Below are 23,559 nucleotides of genomic sequence, written 5' to 3'. Positions count from 1 at the left end.
TCACCTTGCTTGGGTAAATATGGGTCATATACTTTCCCTGATGAAGTGACATTCAGTCACGAAACGCGCAGGATGGAACTTTGCAAGTTGCGTATCCAGTAAAGCGGAGACTCAACCAGCCCCAGTAATCCCACTTGCCAAATGGAAACCCAGCATGTCTCCTACAGGAAGTACTGAAGTAACAGCAGTTGTTAATAGACGGGGTCTGGGAGAGCGGTGAGGAGCTGCAAGGACACATGATAAAAGGCACCACATTTCCCTTTGTGACTGCTTTTTCTTATCCATCACAAATGAGCGAGTGTAATACTTACCTGCGTTTTTAATGATTTGTTACTATTAAACAGTATTATGGGCGTTTTGCATTCTGGTTTTTTTCCGTTCATATATGGATAATCTTGCAATTCAAATGGGAAAATCTGGCCTTTTACTAGAAATGCGTTTCACTGAAGTTTGCAAATCAGGTGACATTTGGTGGTTTTTGGGATTTTTTTTTGCAAAAAAGGCAAATTACGCAAAAACAATGTTGCCAAGCAAATAAAGTCAATGTGCATTCACTCGGCTGTGTGTACACACACACACACACACACACACACACACACACACTGCCGTTTTCCCTAAACTCTGGCGACAAGAGGGAAAATTCTGAGCAATGTGAACTTTTGCAAAAGGGTCTCAAAAATGCAAAAGTCAAGAGGAAACGGCAAAATATTCTGTGCAGCAAATCTGAAGACATTCACAAATCTCTAGCTTTTCTGTTACATACAGTCTACACAAAAGATCAATACGGAAAATGCAATTTGTTTATGGACAAACCAGGTTACAACTGCAATGCTGACAAAACGTGTGCACCGATTCCCAAGGTGACCAATCTCTTATTCCCAAGGTGATCAAACTCATATTGCCGTCTGTTACATGACCATTTCAATTCTTTCTGTACCACTATGTAGTATATTTTTGGCAGAATAAATGCAGCATTGTATGTCTGTAGAGATCCAGAGAGATTGTGTTTGAGGCAGAGAATGTTACAGGGCAGCATACTTATTTTTGCAGAGATGGTATACCAACACTCTTTGCTTTTCCATATTTGTGACCCCACACTCATCTTCCCCTCTTCCATGATGGAAGGAAAGCAAAGGCAAGGCAAGTTTACATCTTAGCCCAACATGCATTCCCTCACATATATAGTGCAATTCCAAAGTGCAGGGAAACAGCCTCAGGCGAGGAGAATCCTGTTTGTGCAGCCAACACAACATAGACAAACAATTTCTTCAAAGTACAGGTCTCCTCTAAGGCCCCGCCCCCACTGCTCGCACGGCGCAAACAAGGTACAGCCCTCTATGGGGCAGGCCCAGTTAGTGCGTGCGCACACATGACCAAGCACGAGTGGGACCTGAAACGTTGTCTTTCCACTGTTCTTGGCTGCCACATTAAATGGAGAACTTCATTATGAACGTGTGAGTAGAGCTCTGCTTTGTAGCTGTCTTAGAGGAGACCTGCACTTTGAAGAAATTGTTCCCTCACATAACATGCAGATATTAAAGTTGGGCCCATAGTTCTATTTACATACTTCTATTTCCTTCAGTTCCTAACAAGGTTACAGACATAATTGTGCCCCTCACAGGACCTGCGAAAAGACAAACAAGATGCACTTAATAAAACTCCAGTCCATAAATTTAAAAAAAAATCCTATTACAGCTGACATTGTCACTGCTTGGCCTCAATTCGTGCTGCAAGAGGACGCTGTGCCCTACATTCTGTTAAACAAGCGGTCCTATTAAACACTTCCTACATCCGAACTGGCCCTTGGCAATTTCCGACTGAATACCAACACTGTGCAACTCCCAGGCTCTGCTCTGAGTAGGTGGATTTTATAGGCATCCTTAAATGACTCAGTGTTTATTACAATTAAATTAGTTGAGAGCCACAAAATTACACCACAATGTAACCTTTTATATATTTACACATTACAATATACTTCTATTGTTTAGCTGTCAAATAAGCAGTGTTGTTTTAAGTTCTAAGTAATACCCTTTGTGCATGTTATTTGTACGTTTTAATCAGCCTTTAAAACAGATTGTATGCTAGTTGATTCTTTTCCATTTAATTGTGTTTCCTAGTTATATGGGAGGGGGGTGGGGAGGATGGGTTAACAGTATTCAATGTATTTAAGTTTATTGTGGAATTTAAGGGAAGTCTGGTGATGACTAGGTTTCTTTCTTTTCTTTGCACTAGTAAATCGCTTTTTAGAAGTGAGATCTGTATACAACAGTTTGAGTTAACGCAGCTCTCAGAAATGTACAAGTTTTATTAATGTACAGGCGGTCCTCGGTTATCCAACAGAATCCGTTCTGGGAGTAGCGCTGGATAGTGAAACCGTTGTAAAGCGAGTCCCATGTTAATCCGTGGCGGTGAGCGTTGGATAACGCATTCAGGCGTCGGATAATGCATTCAGGCATCGAAAAACGGCCCATAGGGTCGCATTGCATAGCGTTGGATATGCCATTAATTGTCAAGGGAAACGATGGATAACGAGGACTACCTGTATATGTCAGCGGTGCGCAAACTGCGGGGCACTAGATTTTCTTGGGGGGGGTGGGCGACAGTTATAGAGGTCCCATGCTCTCCCCCAAGGCATTTAAATTAAATGCCGGGGGACTGCACGAGGCCTCTATAACACACTTACCTTACAGAGACGCGTCATCATGGTAACCCGGCGTTACCATGCCAACGTGACATCACATGACCCCGCACGTCACTTGACGCTGGGTCCGCCAGGGAGGGGGTGCGATCGGCAGAGTGGCAGGGGTGCGCTCGGGGAAAAGTTTGTGCACCCCTGGTATATGTATATCCTAAAAGGACAACAAATAAAAATAACACTTGTGAGCACACACGTCTCAGACAGGTCGGCAAATTTTGCTCTCTCTTCGCATACAGCGCTTCCACTGCAGCCAGGGATTTGGGGAAATGACATGCAAATGAGCACTTAGTGTGTCAACTTTTGCTTCCAGTCCATTTTAACATGGTCCCCTAGAAGCTTATGCCTGCCATTTCCTAAGGGACCTAATACAGACTGTGGGATTGCAAATACACAGCTGTTCAATTTCTAAGCGTAGCTGTCACGAGTGTGAATATTTGCCAAAGCACATGCTGAAATGGTATAGTTCTCACTACTACTGAATACAGACCCCTATTCATCAGTGAGGTTCACATAGGCATTAGGAAGTTAAAGCAGCAGTTCAACCAATATCCTACATGTGTATTTTTTTTAAAAATAACTCAGTTCTGTACTATGAGAAAATACTTGTAGCATTTAAAAAAATAAAAAGTAAACTATTTTAAAGACATTTTTAATGTATTCTAATGTAACAGGCATTTTTGTTCCTATAGCAACCATATACAAAGTCACATCCCCTTCCCCCTTCTGAAACAGCATCACCTTTTTGACCCTGCCCTCTTTTGCAGTAAACCAATTGAATCTAGTGCCTGCCTCGTCACATGATCTTCATCACATAACTTTGGTTGTCAGTGCAGCAGAAGAGGACCCAAGATGCATTTAGTGAACCCCAAGCCGAATTTCAGCGATCACAGGAGAACGGATCGATCAGCAACTTAGCGAATCAATTGTCAGTGTGTAGATTGTATTGATGCACATATTGAATGAAAACTTTTTTTTTTTTTTTAACCGACAGCTTCAACTGCAGCTTTAAACGAGTTTCAAATGCAACCGTTAAGTCAGCTAACATTGTTTCTGTCGTCGTGTTCATTTGAGACAGTATATAAGTTTGGGAGCAAAAGCAGAACAAATTAGGACACACAATTGTGTTTTTGATCCTGTGTAAACCATCATCACAACATTGACCTTAGTGAGACAGTGTCCTATATGATCTCACAAGAACCGAACATAGTATTTCTACAATAAGAGTATATCTTTATTTATATAGCGTCCACAGTGTAGTCAGCGCTTTACAAGAGAGACAATACAGTACATGGAATTCTAATTCAATAAGTGCTACAAATAAGATCAGACAATAGGAAAGGAAATCCCTCCCCTGGAGAGCTTACAATCTAAGTGTTCCTATATCCCTAAACGGAGCATCACTTCACACTACTAAGGCCACAATTACAGTGCCCGCGGGAGACATGTCATACGTGCGCGAAACATGTACTTGGCTGGAGGCGATCGGGAGGCGTGGCTGTGACATCACGCGAGCGGTTCGACCTCATTGGCTGAACTGCTCACGTGACGCGGCCGTCGCACGGAAAAAACAAATTGAAAGGTATTTTGAAAATTTGCGCACGCGGGCACTATAATCGCGGCCTAAGTTTGCCAAAACTTTACATACTTCTTCTGATTAGAAATGTGTAAGACATTTGTGAACGTTTGTGTTCATCGGGGAATTTGAGATTGTGTCTTTTCACAAAGAAATGAAAATATTCAAGCCCCCCCAAAAAACACCAACTCTGAATAGTCTACTCGGGAAACAACTTTGACTGAAATCTTCCCGAGAATTTAGCGACTTTTTGCACATATACACACACAAAAAAGAAGAACAAAAATGTGCGGAAAGTATGCATTTTTGAGTCTTGTGAATGAATAGAAAGCCTTTGTGACTTGGAACTTTTTCCGACCGGCATACGTTCTCTCATCTCTACGTCTGATGCAGATTTTAAGCAAGTTTTAATATTATTTCAATAGCTATTCTCTTGCTGTAGCAACACCAGAGATGTTTGCTTGTTTTTGGTGGATTGCACACAATGGTGCCTTTTTTCGGTCATAGTAGTAATTGTATTGCCGATTATTACTCATGTGTTAGGAACAAATAAAATAAATAATTCAATTACAAAGTGCGAATGCATTTTTAAATGAAGACCCCTACACCGGGATGATTACATACACCATTTCACGGCTCTACCATTAACATTTCGGAGTGTCACCGGGCCTCCGGCACTTCCGGCCATGTGGTGGCTGCAGGAGCCATCACGTCCATGACCTCCCCCCCCCCCGGCTGACAGGAGTGGAGAGCGCCTGAATCAGCTGTCTGCCATGACCAGCCCCTAGAACAGGAGCGCTCAACTCCAGTCCTCAAGCCCCCCCCCCTGAAAACCTCACCAGTTGGAGGGAGGTTGGGGGCTTGAGAACTGGAGTCGAGAACCCCTGCCCTAGATCAGGGTTGCGCAAACTGTTTCCCCCTGCATGCTGTCCCCCCCTGCTCGCGCCCCCCTTACCTTGGCTCCTGCGTCAAATGACGTGGCGTCACTGGAAGCCGAGGTAAGGGAAGTTACAGAGGCCTCGTGCGATCCCTGGCATTTAATTTAAATGCCTTTGGGAAGAGCGTGGGACCTCTGTAACTGCCGCCTCCCCTGGAAAATCTCGTGCCCCTGTCATAGATAAAGAGTATTTGCCTATAATGTACGTGGTACGTCAGTATCGTCAATATGGGCCTATGGGGTGCCAGGGAGGTATCAAGTAAGTCACTAGGTCACTTTTCAGGTTTTAGTTCTCGTACATTATCCAAAGCAGATATTATCATACATCATTACATGTATGATCTGAAGCAGATATTATCATACATTATATATGTATGATCCAAAGCAGATATTATCAGACATCATTATATGTATAATCCGAAGCAGATATTATCATACATCATTATATGTATGATCCAAAGCAGATATTATCATACATCATTACATGTATGATCCAAAGCAGATATTATCATACATCATTACATGTATGATCTGAAGCAGATATTATCATACATCATTATATGTATGATCCAAAGCCGATTTTATCATACACCGTACATCATTTTATGTATCCGAAGCGGATATTATAATACACCATTATGTATATGATCTCAAGCAGCCAATTGACCCGGTTTTTAATGAAATTCTACTACTCCTTCAGGATTATACAGAATGAGCCCCTAAGACTTAACTGGCCAACAAGATCAGTCTGGAATAGATAAAAGGGAACTCTAAATGGGAATAAAATCCAGTGATTTGATGAAAATTCAAGTTGGGGGGCAGAGAAGTGGTCTATTGGTAACATCAGTGCCCTAAAAGTGGGCAAACCTAGTTTGAACCCTGTGTCAGCTACTATGCCCTGTGGCTCAGTCAAAATCCTAGAGATTTTTGTATCTGAAAAATGCTATGTACAGCACTGTGTACACTGCACTGATATAGAAAACCTCATTATTACTACAATGAACATGGGGAATTGCCACATCAGGTGCTTCCCATGATCCTTATAATCTGTCACTTCTGGTTCTGTTTCCTCATGTTCAGTTATTTATCAAATACAATTACAGCACATTGTAGCAAATTCATTTATACTGCAAATGAAAGTCAAAATGCTGGCAGCTTCATTGCAACAAGCTGAATCTCTACTAATTACAGCTGGAATCAATGATAATGTAGGCCCTTGCTTTGGTTATTAGAACAGTGGTCAATGCCAAGTCATTGGCCCCAAGCAAGAAGAATATCAATGCAGGTTGACATGACTTCATAGATAAAACACCCTTTAAGAAAAACAACCCCTTGAACGGGTGACGATGCACCATTAATACACATCACCTCCTCGTTGGAGTAAATACCGTGCAACTGGCCCTTGGATTACTAGCTGTGCACGTAGACCAGGGGTGAGCAATGCCAGTCCTCAAAGCCACCACCAGGTCAGGTTTTCAGCAGATCCCTGCTTCAGCACTGGCGGCTCAGTCAGTGACTCAGTCTTCGACATAGACAGTCATTCTGTTTATATAAAAAGATAACACTAATAATAAAACATCAGTTGACATTGCACAGGACTCTTCCGGACTAAAACCTCCAGTCAGGTCTTGAATCTTCGAGACCAAGACTCCTTCCATGGCTTGTTGGATGAGCCTTGTTGTGCAGTGGAAAGGATTCTTGTACAAACTCTCTGCATATTGGGCACTGTTGGAAATACTTTAAGCAACCGTCGCAAAGACACACATGTCTGCATGGCAGAAGTACCCAGTTCACCGTGCCATTCTGGCACACCACACAGTCTTTACCAATCTCCTCCGGCAAACCATCCTCCGACAGGCCACGTTCCTCCAGCAAGCTTTTATCTCCAGTGCTTTCGTGGGAAGGGGTTTCACGTGTGGATGCTGACAGGTTATCATTCGCAGACATGAAAAGTTGCTAACAAAGAAAACACACTTTAGAGTTGCACTAATAAGACACATTTTCCATGTGGTTCAAGGCACAAAAAATATAACAAATGGCTAACGTTTCTTTACCGTACTTCTTAACGATGGGCAGCTTTAATGAACTCCTTCTAGAACTATTCTATTACTTCCCTATTTCTGTTTATGATCATTCTTTGGAGTACAAACATGGATTATTGCAGTGTAACATTTGCAGAATTGTGTACGTGAATTGAACTAATGACCAAAAACAGGTCAGTTCTCTTTCTTCAGGTTATTGTATATTGTTGCCTACATTGGCAGGGTAAACAGAATTGACCATGAAAATATTAATCATGATCACAAATGCATGTGTAAATTATCTTGTCTAGTTGTAAAGGAATGAGTCACATATACTGTAATTCTAGTAATAGGCCATTGGTGTCTGTTAATGAATTAGCAAACAACATTCACAATGACTGCATTTTGAAAGAGATCTATAAGACAATACAATGATTTGAATGAACACTATAACACAACTGCGACAGCATCAGAGGTCATAATATCACATGTTAAACATGTGTCGGTACAGTGTCCAGCCACTGGTTTGCAAGAGTCTGTCTTACACGCGTTAGGTTCTTTTAGAAAAGGTACGTTTCCCATTAAATGTTTTACCTTCAGGTCATAAAATTGACCGTGTGCCGTCAGTAGATATTGGTACATTATTCTGCATGGAAGTCTGTAACTTCTGTCGGGAATATGAACCACAGTCAGCATTGAAATCTGTCAAACAAATGGTGTTTTATTCATTACTTAGAATGTAACATTTGTAACAACCAGAAGAAAAGGCATTAAAAATACTGTATGTGAGAATCTGGATTTTGATTTCATCGGCAATACCTACATCTTGCATTTCAGTATTAAAGCGCACAGAGATGTTTCCACAAACTTTTTAACAAGCTGAATTATGTATTATACAGAAATCATCTTTTTATTATTGTGTTACTATAAACGACATCTGCAGTTTCTTACTACACACAATAAGAATGACGTCTGTGATTAAGGAATAACTTTATTATTTCTAAAGAGTACTCGAAATATAAAATGAACTGACTTTGCCTAATTTAAGAGAGCTTTACTTTTTTTCCCGTGTTGTAAAGAGGTCCTACAAAATAATTCTAATAACTCAAAACGCGTCCACATCTTTCAACTTGTCTATCACAAACTAAAAAAAATAATCTTCTTATATAAAACGGTGATGCAGAATATCTTTATAAAATGTGAAACTAAAGTGAATGATTTATTTGATATACTGACTTTGGTCCAGATGACTCAACTTTTACTTATTTGAGTATAGCAATACTGTAACTACAATGCAGGAAATTATAATTGCTTAAGCAGGAAAATTAATGGCTGAAATAGAAAGATAAGGTTACTGGAAAAGTATACTTTTTGGACAATGACTCTCGTGTAATTGGAAAGCACTGAATTTGCCGATCAGCAAAACAGAGGCTGTTGGAAATCACCTTGTACTGTAGTTTCCACTTTGTATTTAAAACAAATTCAATTCCTTACCTTGTGAACTTGATTAGCTGAAATCAGCAAAATGCTGAATTATCGTTATGGTACATCTGGAATGAAATTGACCTACGTAGCAGCTACAGCTTAGGTTTCGTGGTGGCCAAGCTGGACTTCACAACAATCAATTCAGATTTTGGGGTGAATCGGTTCATTATATGGAGTCATACATACATAAATAAGTCGACCTGACACTTTGACAAGAATACTCGTATTTGACTAAAATGAATATGTATAGCCCAATCCTATCCTGATACATTTAGATAAATTGCATTTTTGCTCTAGAAAGTCTTGCTCTAAACCTTAGAAATTCTAGCCAACACCGTGTCGAGTTTGTTAGGAGCCTTATTTGAACACTGGCCAGAATTTTGTTACGCAGACATTAGCAAAAATGTTTTCCTTAGCCGACTTTGAGCCGGAGATAATTTTTACATAAGAAGAAGCTTAAACAGCCTGTCTGCGATAGGATGCGTTCTACTATCTAACAATATAAACTGAAGTTGGCATGAAGTGAAAACACTCCCCATTATTTTGAACATTTGTTTTAGAATTGATTTTAAACAGCATCCACCCCCTCAAATAGAAGCCTTTAAACTCAAACCTACTAAAATGTGCAGCTAATACCAATACAGAAGGGGGACATTTTAAAAAAATTTTTTTTTATCAAGATCACCTTCAATGGGGTACAGGTGCTATGGGGCACATCTTATGAACGAGACTAGTAAGTTTTATTTTCCACCTTTACAACATTTATAGAAACAGAACTTGAAAAAAAGGAAGTGTTGGGAAATACTGGGATGTCTTCCAATGCCTGGATCACAAAACTGAGCTTAACGTGACCCTGGGGAAGGCAGGGACTTTCTTATTCCCATTGAAGCATGATAGCATCCCTGATATAGATCAAGAGCGGAGCAGGGAGTTTCCTTTGACCCCTGGAGCAAAAACAGTGGTGGGAGAGGTGGATGATTTGCTCCCGCCTGCTGCTAATGAGATTCCCATCTTCCTGCACAATGCCACAAGAGAAAACATCAGATAGAAACTAATTACAAAATATCAGCTGGGTATTTCAACCCTTTGCTGTCAAAGGGGTCAGCAATGCATACTTCTTCATATGTAGAGATTTACAAATGTATGTAGGTACAGCTGAACCCCGTTATAACGCGGTCCTTGGGGTCCATGGAATGAGACCTCATTATAACCGGGATCACGTAAATTTCACAGCGCAAGGACTTACCGGCATCTGCATTTCTTTCCTCTCTGCGGCTCTGAGCTCTCTCTGCCGTAGAGGAGGGACACACACACACACACACACATCCTCCTACACCACGTATAGGAATAGGGCTGGAATACTAAGTGAGGTTATTAGGAATAGGGCTGGAATACTAAGTGAGGTTATTAGGAATAGGGCTGGAATACTAAGTGAGGTTATTAGGAATAGGGCTGAGATACTAAGTGAGGTTATAAGTAAAGGGACTCAGATACTAAGTTAGGTTATTAGGAATAGGGCTCAGATACTAAATGAGGTTATTAGGAATATTATAAAATAAAATAATATTTTATAAATTATTTTAATTACAATGTATAATTCATCAATTAATATTCAATTGATTTTATAATTTATAAATTATACCATATCATACAGGAATAGAACCCAGGACCTTTCATATACTAGACCAATTCTATACCTCCAAGCCACAGTGATTGTGTGATGTCACAGGCTCTAAAAGCATACTTAACATATTGTGCACAGTGCAGTCCACTGCCCTGTGCTTCAGAGGTTAAGTATATTTATAGAGTCTGTGACATCACACCAATGCTGTGGTGTAGAGGAGAGAGTCGAGAGCCACAGAGGAGAGAGAAATGCAGAGAGGCCAGAAATGCAGAGGACAGAAATGCAGAGAGGACAGAAATGCAGAGAGGACAGAAATGCAGAGAGGCCAGAAATGCAGAGAGGCCAGAAATGCAGAGAGGACAGAAATGCAGAGAGGACAGAAATGCAGAGAGGCCAGAAATGCAGAGAGGCCAGAAATGCAGAGAGGACAGAAATGCAGAGAGGCCAGAAATGCAGAGAGGCCAGAAATGCAGAGACAGAAATGCAGAGAGGACAGAAATGCAGAGAGGACAGAAATGCAGAGAGGACAGAAATGCAGAGAGGCCAGAAATGCAGATGCTGGTAAGTCCCCGCACGGCAAAAGGAGGCGTTTTTAAATCGGGAGCCACATTTAGACCGAGTTATAAGCGGATCCGCGTAGTAGCGGATCGCGCTATAATGGGGTTGAGCTGTAGGTGCACTCACGCACACATACACACACTTACAATGTCATACGATTCCCTGTCTTCTTCATCTGATAATGTCAACAGGGCTATAAGTGGGTAGCGCGTCCGGGGCACTGGGCCAAAATCGTCTATTTTGGCGTCTTCCGGCAACTGAATGTAGATCTGCTCTTTGCTCTGTTTTTGGATGCTGTGTATGAGTTTAGGAAAAACATACAATGAAGCCAGTACATTTATTTATGTATAAAATGTTTTACCAGGAAGTAATACATTGAGTGTTACCTCTCGTTTTTAAGTAACCCCAAGTTACTTACACATACTTCTTCTGTCTCTGCCTCTCTCTGTCTCCCAACAGGCTTCTTTGATTTCCTTTGGGACAGGGATTTATATTTGGTGCTTCCATGCCTATCTGATTCTCTCACATGGACCCTCAGGGTAACATTACTGCGTATTATAGGCTAAACTGTTAGACATTCCTGATAAGTTTTTCAGCCAATCAGCTTTTAGTTCTCATACACACTGAGTGATAGCAGCTCTCAGACAGGAGAGGTGATTGGACAGGAGGCAACAGCCAGGCGCTGACTTCTCCCCCACCCTGCCTGCAGAGAGCTCCGCACAGGAGAGTGAGGAGAAAGGTGTATCTGTGTGTCGGTGTGCATAGGGCAGCTGCATTGTGTGTTTGTGTACATAGGGAGGAGCTGCAGAGTGTTTGTGTGTATAGAGAGGGGCTTTGTAAATATACTCATTTCATTTTAATAAACCAGTACAGGAAAAGAACATGCATAATATCAAGTTGATAAAAATCAATATAACTGTACAAAAGTGTCTATCTTTTTTATGAAAAATGTAAACAAAAAAGCCTACATTTAGCCAATAATAATAATAACAATCCCTGAAGAACAGGGCATTACTGACCAATAATGCCCAGACTGGGTTACCTCGGCCTTCAACTCTTCCAGCCAGGGTATAAGTGGCCAGTAATTCTGGGATTATTACTTAAGTAATATACCTTTTGTGTGGAGCACAGGTTGAAATGACATTATACATTGATGTTGTCTCTAAAGCTAGTCTGATCAAACTCATGCAGCAACTCAGGGGTGACCAACTCTAGCTCTCAAGGGCCACCAACAGGTCAGGTTTTAAGAATAGCCCGGTTTCAGTAGAGGTGGCTCTATCAGTGGCTCAGTCGTTGACTGAACCACTGATTGAGCCACCTGTGCTGAAGCCGGGATAGCCTTAAAACCTGGCCTGTTGGCGGCCCTTGAGGACTAGAGTTGGCCACCCCTGCAGTAACTCAATAGCCATTTGAAATAAAGGATACGCATGTTGTTCCCGATGTACATATTCACTGTACAGCGCGGCTTCCAACGCGTGTGGGGTCTTGATTCGGAAGCAATACACATGCTTTTGCAGAGCTTCTTGCAGTTTTTGTACACTGCATCCCCAATAAAACGTTACAATGCAGTTCTCAAGGCAATTCGGTGTCAATGTAATGCCAGCTGGAGACAGAGAAACAGAGAGACAGAGAAAAGGTAAAAAGTACACTAGCATTAAAGAAGGAAGCAATCTCTTGGAGTTAAGTTTAAACATACTAAAGAAAAAAAGAAAATAACTAATTGTAAATACTTCATTAATTGCAACTGAAAATGTTGGTCTAATTATAAATGTATTTATTTTTTTATTTTTTGCAAAGTGCTTGTTTTATTTACTGGTAAAAATATACTCCGGTTCTTGCTCAATGTCACCTTGCACTACAATGGTACAAAAAATTATAGCCTCCGAAGCCAATGCACAACCCCTAATCCAGGTTTATTACTCCAAAATAGTGTCAAAAAAAAGAAAGAACATTATTAATACTATACGTGAGTAGTGAACAACAGGGAGCACCAACGTGACAATGGCCAGCGTTTAAAAGTTATACCAAAGACTGGTTACCAGTGGTGTTTTTTTTTTTTGCTTAAGGAACTCTAAAATTATATTGTGAAATTATGTGGAACCCCAACCTTCTCTAATAGCGCGTCTGGGATCAGATGCACTGTAAGAAACCCAAACCCTCTCTAATAGCGCGTCTGAGATCAGATGCATTGTAAGGAACCCCAACCCTCTCTAATAGCACGTCTGGGATCAGATGCACTGTAAGAAACCCCAACCGACTCTAATAGTGCACCTGAGAACAGGTGCATTGTAGGGAACCCCAAACCCTCTAATAGCACGTCTGAGATTAGATGCATTGGAAGGAACCCCAACCTTCTCTAATAGCGCGTCTGAGATGAGATGCATTGTAAGGAACCCCAACCCTCTCTAATAGCACGTCTGAGATGAGATGCATTGGAAGGAACCCCAACTCTCTCTAATAGCGCGTCTGAGATCAGATGCATTGTAAAGATCCCCAACCCTCTCTAATAGCGTGTCTGAGATCAGATGCATTGGAAGGAACCCCAACCCTTTTTAATAGCGTGTCTAAGATCAGATGTATTTAGTACAATTTTCAAATGACCTGAAAATTGCAAGGAACCCTTTTAGGGATGCCTGAGGAACCCAAGGCTTCTCAGGAACCCCTGTTTGAAAAACACTGGGTTATACTAAACAGTTCATCTTTTCTAAATACAGTATATTTATCAAGTATACATAGTAGTACATGCTCCTGTTTAAAGGGGTGGGGAGTGAGGTTTTCCTTTCAAATGAAATCAATTTGACTACCACCCAATTTACATTTTGTGATCTATGATATTGTTTTTCTTGCATACCACTAGTGTGCGCAGTGCCTTGGACATTTCCAGGCACAAGTCCCCATCCTACAGGATGTAAAATCTATTATTGGTGCCTAAAGAACAGGCAAGGTCACCAGGCATTGGGATTCAAACTGGGTTTACTGGTTACAAAGACAGTGATGTTTTCATTGTGCACTACTTTTATGCACTACCCCAGGGGTGCGCCCCCTGCATGCTGTCCCCCCCTCATTACCTTGGCTCCCGTGTCAAATGACGCCGCGGGGTCATGTGACGTCACATCGCCATGACGCCGCGTCGCTGGAAGCCAAGGTAAGGGAAGTAACATAGGCCTCGCGCGGTCCCACGGCATTTAATTTATGCGCCATTGGGGAAGCGTAGGGCCTCTGAAACTGCCCCCCCCCGGGAAAATCTCGCATCCCCCAGTTTTCTCACCCCGGCATTATAGAATGTAGAGCATGGCTATTCATGTCATCCGTCAACCTACATCCAGCCTTAATGGACATGCATCAGTTATTATAAGATGTTTGCGGAATGTCTGCTCATACTGTATGTTTGAATCACTCACTGGCTAATGAAGCAGCAGCTGGATTAGTAATTTCAAAGCTGAAAGGATTCTTCACTTGTCTCATCCTCTTTTTTGAAATGAAGTTTATGGAATCTGTTTCCTCTGAGTTTCTCAGAATAACAGGAACATCAAAACGAAACCTACACAATGTAAAGAAAGGGGAAATGATTCCAATGAACATTTACGTGAAACGGCAGACCTAAGCCCCAATGGTATGTTCACTATAAACGTGAAACTAATGCTACATTTGCTGAATGTTTAATATTTTTTTTGAGACTGGAAAAACAGAATTATAAACCTTGAAAGGTTCATGGACAAACAACATCTTTTGAAATTCCATGGTGGATGGCATTACAAATGACAAGCCTGGACCAATATCTGCTGCATTCAATCTGAACCCCTTCAGTCTACATCTGTGTCTCCCCAAAGGCGGACGCCTGATGGGGTTCCCCAAGAGCTGCTCCTCTCTGCACATATCCAGTGTGCTAAATATTTTTATTAGTTTTTGAATAACATGAAACAATATAAATACAATTCATGAAAAAACAACAACAACTTAACAACTAATATACCCCTCACACTCCCACAACCCCCTTCACACCACAGCTCATATATTATCCAAGAACCCTGCAAGAACACCAGACATTGCCACAAAACAAAAAACGTCACCCCGATATCCGAGACCTCTCCATCTCAGAACAAATAAATCTATACATTTAAGGCTGTGTAACATCAAAAGCGTCACATCATAAGTGTACATCAAAAGTACCTTGGAACTCTTTCCTCCTGCATCTCACTATGCCCTCCCTATTTCTTTTTCTGTTTACCGTTTCCTCACTCCTTTGTGAGCACTTCTGTTCTCTACAACATCCCCACTCCCCACTGCACCATTATTTATACACCTGTCTCCCAACAACTTCTTTACCCCTCAATAAAAAACACCCACACAAATCCTCTATTCACACCCTCTATCTACTCCTTCCTGCTGCTGGGGATCTCCCCTAAGCCTGAAGCCAGACATACACACCTGATCTCACTCATGCCTCCCTGCCACCTCTTCCCCTGTAAATGGTGTTAACCTTTTCATTTAACACTGACCTTCCTTAAATTTTACCCCACAAATCAAGCATCCCAATAGCCTGCACTCATGGCTATTGTCCCACACTCAGTCACTCCTACCACCCATTGTGACCAAGCACTGCCATCTACAGCACTTACTCCCTCACCTGCTGTCTCTGTAAGGTTCCCATTAAACCTCTTAGATTGTAGGCTCTTCGGGGCAGGGATTTCCTTTCCTATTGTCTGATTTTGCTGCACTTATTGTATAATTATAATTCCCTGTACTGTATTCTTTGTGAAGTGCCGAGTACACTTTTGGCGCTATATAAATAAAGGCATACAATACAATTATAAGAAATATTTTTTTTTTTAATTTTTTAATTTTTATAATCTATATACTATAACTCCCAGCATCATCTGGTCTTGCTATGATAGTTATGCATTTCCAAATACGATAAGAAAGGAAACCAGATATCCATAAACTTAGAGTGTTTTTGTCTTCAGGAAAAAGTAACGCTCTATAAAGCACGTATCTCCCATGCTCCAGTCCAGGGGAGCGAAAACTTTTGCTAGTGCTCACGCACCCCATCCTACCTTGCAGCTGCATGAAATGACGCTGCGGGGTCATCACATCACGTGACCCGTGGCATCATTTGACGCGTGTGACTTCACGTCACATGACCCTGCAGCGTAATTTGACGCCGCTTTGTCATGGCGACGCGTCTCTGCGCCCGAATCATCGTAAGTTTATTGCTGCAGAGACCTGAAGCGATCCCCCGGCATGTAATTGAAATGCCTTGGGGAAGAGCGCGGGGCCTCTGCAACCGCCTGTGCCCCCCCCCCCCCAGAAAAATCTCCCGTCCCCCAGTTTGCGCACCCCTGCTCTAGTCAACCATTGTGTCATATTTGTTGCTGATACATTCTTCCAGTTAGAAGCAATGCACAATCTGGCGGCTAATAGTAAATGTGTGATTAGAAAGTTAGATTTAAGGACATACTTTTTATCCACATCCACTGCACCCAACAAAACCACAAAAGGATCCAACTGGAGACTAAAACCAGTCATTTCCTTTATGATTTCTAAAACTTGTATCCAAAAGGTTTGTATTTTAGAGCAAGACCACCATATATGAACAAATGAACCTTCCATGGAACAGTTACACCAACATCTATCTGAGGCTATAGGATATACACTGTATTTGTTTTAATCTGGAAGGTACCAAATACCAACGAAAAAGAACCTTATAGGGTTTTTCCCTATGAAGAGTACAAATGGATGATGAAGATGCTCTAAACCAGCAGTGCGCAAACTGAGGGGCGCGGGCGGTTGCAGAGGTCCCACACTCTTCCCCGAGGCATTTAAATTAAATGCCAGGGGACCGCGCGAGGCCTCTGCAACCTCTACTTACTGAGCCGGCTTCGGGACGCGTGACCATGGCAAGGGGTCATGTGATGTGAAGGTTGCCTTGGTAACGCGGCATCAAATGACGCCGCGGGTCATGTGACGTCACACGACCCTGCGGCGTCATTTGACGTTGCACTAGGTAAGGGGGGCGGAGGAACGGAGAGAGCAAGGGAGGGGGGGGGGGCAGCAAAATAAGTTTGCGCGCCCCTGCTCTAAACCATATTTCAGACCATTGGGTGTCAGAAATTGTATGTCCCACATCTCTTTCCCAAGCTGAAAAGTACCTAGGTTGTATGTTACTATAGCTGTGAATAAGTATATTGTAGATCGATGATATAAGACCTGAAGTAGATGTAGAAAAAGTAATGATATCCTCAACTCTAAGTGTCCATGAAATGTCTGCGAATTGACTGTATAACTCTGTTCATATAATCATTTATACCTCTGTGCCCAGGACATACTTTAAAACGAGGGGTAACTCTCAATGTATTCCTTCCTGGTAAAACATTTTTTATAAATAAATTGAAGCAGAGGATCTCCAGAGCAGAACGGTATTAAAGGGGGTACGTATCTCTGGAATCGGGGGGTCCCTGGAGCTGAAATGAACAAAGTTGAGCTCTGAAGAACCCTTGCTTCAATCCTGTAATAAAAAAATAAAAAGTGAAGCCTGTATTGCTGCTTTAATTATTGTCACTAAAGAACACTGTAGGTAAATGTATCAATATGGAGCAATTTTGTCCAAAACATAGAGCTAAAAATCTGTGTCCCCTTGCACCAGCGGCTTTGTACATTTGGTGCAGATCTTTGAGGAGCAAAGTTGAATGCCCCCTCGAGCCTGGCGGATTTCTTTGATGCGAAGAACAAGGAAAACTGGACCTGTTTTAGGCACACATTTTGATACACCTCATTATAAACTTGTGTCGACTCTTCTCCCATAATCCCAAGACACTTACTGCCACAAGAAAGGCAAAAGCTGCAGCAATGCACCTTGATAAACTGATGCAGAGTGATGTCATTTGCCCCTGTTTTGGGAGTAATTGATTCATATCCCCACATATTTTGGTGCTGAAGCAGGAGTGGCCAACTCCAGTCCTCAAGGGCCACCAACTGGTCTGGTTTTCAGGATATCCCTGCTTCAGCACAAGTGGCTCAGTCATTGATTGAGCCACCTGTGCAAAAGCAGTGATATCCTGAAAACCTGACCTGTTGGTGGACTGGAGTTGGCCACCCCTGCAATAAAAGGGTATAAATAAACCTTCAGCACATCCAGAAAGTTACAACAAAAAACCCACAGGAAATCAAACAAATCTTAAGATTTGCAGCCATTTATTTAAATATTGTTTTTTTCCCGTTCTATATTATTTCTACAATGTATATAGATCATTATATTAGAATTCTATGTAGACATACATAAACAGACTACACCTACATCTATTGCACCTTTACATTTGAAATACTGTAGTTAAAATGCCTCATGTATTGAATGAAACAAACCTTTATCAGGCTGTCCCAATGACACATCTGTGACACATTTCCCAAACAAACATTTATTGTGAGAAGTTTTAACCTTTTCAGTGTCCCTACCAGGTATGTAATGCAAAACATCGCTTTTTTTTTAGGGGTGCTCAGGCTGACCAGTCCAATGGGAGCAGCCAGCCCTGATCGAAACAGAAGTAGAGCTCCCTCTGGTTCCTGTATCCGGGGAGCCAACGCGTCACGTGATTGCTCCAAGAGCGATGACATGACATGGAAGTAGTTGTGCCACTCTGGATCAGGCACTAAAAAGGTTAAAGCCGCAGTTCAAGCTGCCGTTGTTTTTCCCCCCCTTTAATATGTCCATCAATACAATCCACACAATAAGTAATTAGCTAAATTGCCAATCGATCCGTTCTTCTGTGATCAATCGAAGATTCGGCTAGGTGGTTCACTAAATGGCTGTCAGTGCAGCAGGAGAGGACCAAAGATGCAAAGTTCTGTGGGGAAGATCATGTGACCGGGGAAGATCATGTGACCGGGGAAGATCATGTGACCAGGCAGTCACTAGATACAATTGGTGCACTGCTCGAGAGAGGGCAGGGTTCAAAAAGGCGTGTGCCAGAACCTGTTTCAGAAGAGGAAGGGGGTGTGACAGGTAGGGTGCAGCCTTGTCACTGTGGTGCGTGATCGGTGATTGACTAAAGCTCCTAAATAACCAGGAGAGGCCAATGACTTACGGTGTATGTCATGAGTGCCCCTTGGGTGGCACTTTTCTTGACGTGAAGTGATCAAGAGGTTAATTCTATATACTTTGAAGTGGCAATTCCAGCTGTTTTCAGCCGTAAATTCCCACTGAATACGGTGGGCATTTGTTTATTTTTTTTTACACAAAACGGGCACATCAGGAATTACCCCCCAAAGTGTCACGAAGGTAAAAACAGAGTGGTCAAAACGTTACCATGGTAACCTCAGAGATTAAAGATGATGAAAATCATAATATAACACAAGAAGAAAAAAAAAAAGGTTCCCCCACCCTTTTAAAGAACAAGACATGCTCAGGAGGGCAAGATACTAAAATTATAGTAGTTAAACCCACAAGGGCTTCTGGGGGAGGGGACTGCTTTACATTGCTGTTCACTCCTGTGATTGACATAATAAAATTGAGGCCTCAGCGTTTTCCTATGTTTATTTCCTGAAGTGCAGGCTGGGCACTAGGCACCTTGGTACAGAGGTGCTCCACTGCAGTCCTCAGGCCTGGAGGCTCAGAGCATTCACTTAGACACTCACCATCCCAGCACTAAACCAGTGGTGACTGCGAAGCATACGATCACCACAGTGATGGAGAAGACGGTCGAATATTCGTACAGCGTCACCAGGAATAGGGCTGCCATGGCACCGATCAGACATACCCCCCCAAAACAAGCAGCGAAGGAAGAGGCCACGCTAAGTTTGGCTCATCTGGCTTTCCTTAGCCGTGGTGCGTCACAAGGAAACTCTCAGTGATTGGCCCATAGAGGTGCTGGCACGTCAGTGCGCGCCCAGCAGACATCTTTGATATGGGAAGAATCGATAAATTGTGTGGGTGGAACCTCTCAGCTGCACCTACGTTTCCCAATGTATAGTTCGGATTGTGAGTAACATTTTCAGCAACATATGGTTTTGAAGCTGCGCGTTAATTAATGCGATGTGGGCAGATCTGCACGGATTCCATGAACCCCCTTCTCTATTCAAAGTCTCAGCGGCTTCCCTGCTCCTCGAAGCACTGTGACCGCCTCCTTTGCCAGCTTCAAACATGCCCGCCAACGGCTTCAGACTCCTGTCACTGGTTATAAGATCAGCTCTGATTGGCTCCTCTGGTTGTCACGTGAATTCGGAGACCGGCGGACGGGCGGTGGCGGTGGACAGATCAGCCCGGGTATTTTTTTCTTCCTGACGCTGCAGAGCCGTCTCGGGAGCGGACATGGTGAGCGAATCATACAGGGAGCCTCCGGTGTTGGGACCCAGCAAGGAGGCGCTCTGGGGGAGGGTCTCTGCTCCTCCCCCCACCCCGCCAGGAAACGCAGCCCGGGGGCTGGAAACTTTACTGTGTGTTTGTGTGGGAGACTTTTCCCTGCTCTGCTAAAGGCGCAGTCCCGCTGGGAAGCAGATAGACCAGGGATGTGTGTGTATTAGGCTGCGCTTGTAGTGACCGCAATGCGACCGTCACGTCAAAAAAAATGTATTCAAACTGTCGCGTGCGCTTATACTAGGGACGACGCGACGGATTGGTCGCATTCGCTGGAAGTCACTTCCATTTGATTTTTCCAGCGACCGTAGTGTGACGTCAGCGTCGCCGGCACTATAAGCACAGCCTAAGGCTGCGGCCAGGGTGGTGCTGAGCGTGCAGGTGCTCATGCGCGGTGGCACAAGCAAGCGGCAAATTCAAGCTTGCTTGGCAGCATCTAAGCACCGCGCTTGCTCATGCTGGCCACACACATTGCCGCAATGTGTTTCATTGTGGCCAGCGTGAGCTCACCCTCTCAGCGGCACCCTGGCCGCAGCCTTGGGTTCAGACCAGCTGGTTTGATGTATTCTAATCAGTAGGAGAGAGAAGTCGGTTTTAATGTACAAGTTTCCCCCCTCCCCCTTTTTTTTTGCAATGTTTATAAATATGGAGTGCAGGAACTATTTTGTGGGTGCTGTACATACAAACTCTGTAACATACATTGGAAGGAGCGGCACATTGAGAAAAAGGCACCGCGTTAGAATCAGGGGAGCCTGGTTCAATTCCCGTTGTCGGCTTCTTGTGACCTTGGGCAAGACATTTTAGCTTCCTGTGCCTCAGACGGCAAAAACATATTGTAAGATCTGGGCCAGGGACTGTCAGTACAAATTTCAGTGTGCTACGTACGCTGCGTTCCGTTGTCATGGCAATGCGGCGTCATTTGACACCGCGCAGCCGTTTTAACTGGAGCTACATGGGGAGACGCAGGAGAATGCCGGGAGACGCCGCACCACGCCGCCGCCGGTTAGACTCGCACGCGGTAAAATGAGTGTTGCAGTCCGAAGTGCCTTTATTTTCGCGCGAGAGCCGTTTTTTTTTATCATTTGTCGAGCCCTGCATGTAAATGTTTCAGGTTTTTGTTTCCAATCTTGGTTATTGGCTTATCTCAATTTCCATGTGTATGTTAAATTGATTTGAATCCACAATTGAAGATGTGGTGAAAACCAAGCATCCATCCCTCCAGCCAAACTTGAATGAGTGACGCATAGTTTAATTCATTATTGTTCTTAAGAAATGGCTCATTGTGTATAACTTTCCTATAAAGACTTGGTACAGCTTGACCTTGGAGTACAATGGATGGCTTTTCATAAAAATATTCTGTTAACCCCTCAAAAATATGAATCGGTTTGTCTTTCTGCAGCAGTCTGTGCTGAAGGGCCTTTGGCATTTTTAAGCGTTCTTTCCTTGCTCTTTCAAAAGCGTCTTTTAAATCAAAGGATTTGTTCAGGAGATAAGCATTTGAAATATGAAGTGACTGTGAGCTTAAAATGAAGCTCTTCCCCCAAAGCCCAGTCTAAAGGTTACCATGGTAACCTCAGAAGGCAAGAAAAAAATTCTAACACTAGAAAAATAAAAAAATTATTTTTAAGAAAATTTACATACTCTTGGTGCACGATACTAACCTTGTGCTTTAGATCAGGGGGCGCGGGAGATTTTTCTGGGTGTGCGCGGCGGTTGCAGAGGCCCCGCGCTCTTCCCTGAGGCATATAAATGCCGGGGAATCGTGCAAGGCCTCTGCAACCTTAACTTACCGGGATTTGGCCGGCTTCTGGTCATGTCGCCATGACAACGCGGCGTCAAATGATGCTGCGTTGTCACGGTAACACGCGTCAAATTACGCTGTGGAGTCACGACCCTCGGCGTCAAATTTGCCAATTGACGCCGGGTCACTGGAAAAGATGGGGCGAGAGCGCTGGGGCCGGCACACGGTCGGCGCAGCAAAAAAAACTTTGCGCACCCCTGCTCTAGATCAGTGACTCCCAACTCCAGTCTTCATGGACCTTACAGTCCAGGATTTAGCAACTCTGACTGGGCTGTGTGGCTAACATAATGGCGGCTTAAATCTCCCGCGGCCAATAGGAAGCCGTGACGTAATCCCTCGCAGCTTCCTATTGGCCTATGTCCTGCTACCGGCAGCCCCTATGGTGGTAAGTATCTCGGAGCTGAAATTAACCTGCTTACCTCTTATTTACCTCTTATTTACAAAAAAATACGTTCTGCTCCTTTAAGAAAAGGTAGCAAGGACTTACTTATTGATTACATTTGTAGCGCACACAGTTATTGCTCTGTTATATTGAATCAATTGGAGGACCCCGGCAAATGAACACATCAAGAACTTGCTTTTGCACCAAGCTGCAATACACTTATTTTTCAGAAGGTTTGCGCATGAGGAATGTTCCGGCAGGAAGCGGTTACATAAGAGGGCTCCTTTCTGGCTTCTTACTCGTGGATACATTGTGACAGTCATTAACATAAGGATACAAATTTGAGATTGCAAATTATATCCGGGATAAACATTTAGATGATTAGTTTGTAATTATTTAATTGTACACCAAAGGGTGTCAGCTGTCTGCTGCTATTACAGCTCCTCTGTTATTGGACTTGAGTAAAGTAATGCTGATGTATATTGAAGCAATTCCATCTCTACACATTACCCTCCTAGCACAGCTCTACCTCTGTCTAATACCACTTCTTCCCCAACGTGAACTCCTTCCAATAACACAATCCGAAACACACCATCCTTCCCATCCCCCTGTATGTTACCACTTACCTTTCCTTACAGAAGGTGGTGGGGGGTCTGCTTTTGTACTGTAAGAATGTATGTTTGTTTTATTGTTTTTTGTCCTCTATTGTACTGCGCTACAATATATGTTGCAGCATCATAAATAAATGATGATAATAGCACTTTATGGCATCTGTAACAAGAAACATAATTTCCCTGTTTTAATTTAATTTTCCCCAATTGTATTCGCAGAGTGAGTCTCTGGTTGTGTGTGATGTGGATGAAGAACTCGTGGAGAAGCTAAAGAAGTTTCGCTTTCGTAAAGAAACCAACAATGCAGCGATTATAAGTAAGCAGAGAGTCAACTTGCTATATGGATCTATGTATCAATACAGCAAAAGGACATTTTGTAGGGTGTATAAAACGCATCCGTTCTTGTAATGGAGAATTGTTATTGATTTGGCTCCTCTTGCTCACTGATCAAACTGATGTATGTTGTTTTTTTTTTTAAGGGATTTATTTAACACTTTTGCTGACAGAGGACAGCACTAACCTA

At 42.8% G+C, this 23,559-nt stretch overlaps 2 protein-coding genes across 3 annotated transcripts in view; one reads left to right on the top strand and one right to left on the bottom strand.

Moving 5' to 3' along the window:
- Nucleotides 1–289: 289 nt before the first annotated feature.
- On the bottom strand, nucleotides 290–19,990 carry CGRRF1 (cell growth regulator with ring finger domain 1). Its single transcript, XM_075615140.1, has 6 exons — nucleotides 19,525–19,990; nucleotides 14,298–14,437; nucleotides 12,322–12,499; nucleotides 11,043–11,190; nucleotides 7,824–7,931; nucleotides 290–7,164 (listed from the first exon to the last, which is right to left on the bottom strand). Exons 1-6 carry the CDS (start codon nucleotides 19,626–19,628, stop codon nucleotides 6,817–6,819), a joined length of 1,026 nt encoding a protein of 341 aa, XP_075471255.1. The 5' UTR covers nucleotides 19,629–19,990; the 3' UTR covers nucleotides 290–6,816.
- The window catches only part of GMFB (glia maturation factor beta), a 21,198-nt gene continuing 17,433 nt past the window's right edge, over nucleotides 19,795–23,559 (top strand). Inside the window, exons 1-2 of one of the 2 annotated variants that reach the window (XM_075615142.1) lie at nucleotides 19,795–19,867; nucleotides 23,256–23,352. In XM_075615142.1, coding sequence (XP_075471257.1) covers nucleotide 23,352 — 1 coding nt within the window. In that variant the 5' untranslated portion in view covers nucleotides 19,795–19,867; nucleotides 23,256–23,351. Of the gene's footprint in view, nucleotides 19,868–19,936; nucleotides 20,201–23,255; nucleotides 23,353–23,559 lie in introns of those variants that run through there. The other variant, XM_075615141.1, reaches the window with a different exon arrangement.

Source organism: Ascaphus truei, chromosome 9 (assembly GCF_040206685.1).
Source record: "Ascaphus truei isolate aAscTru1 chromosome 9, aAscTru1.hap1, whole genome shotgun sequence".
NCBI classification, from domain to species: Eukaryota; Metazoa; Chordata; class Amphibia; order Anura; family Ascaphidae; genus Ascaphus; species Ascaphus truei.
This window is presented reverse-complemented; position numbering and strand designations above follow the sequence as displayed.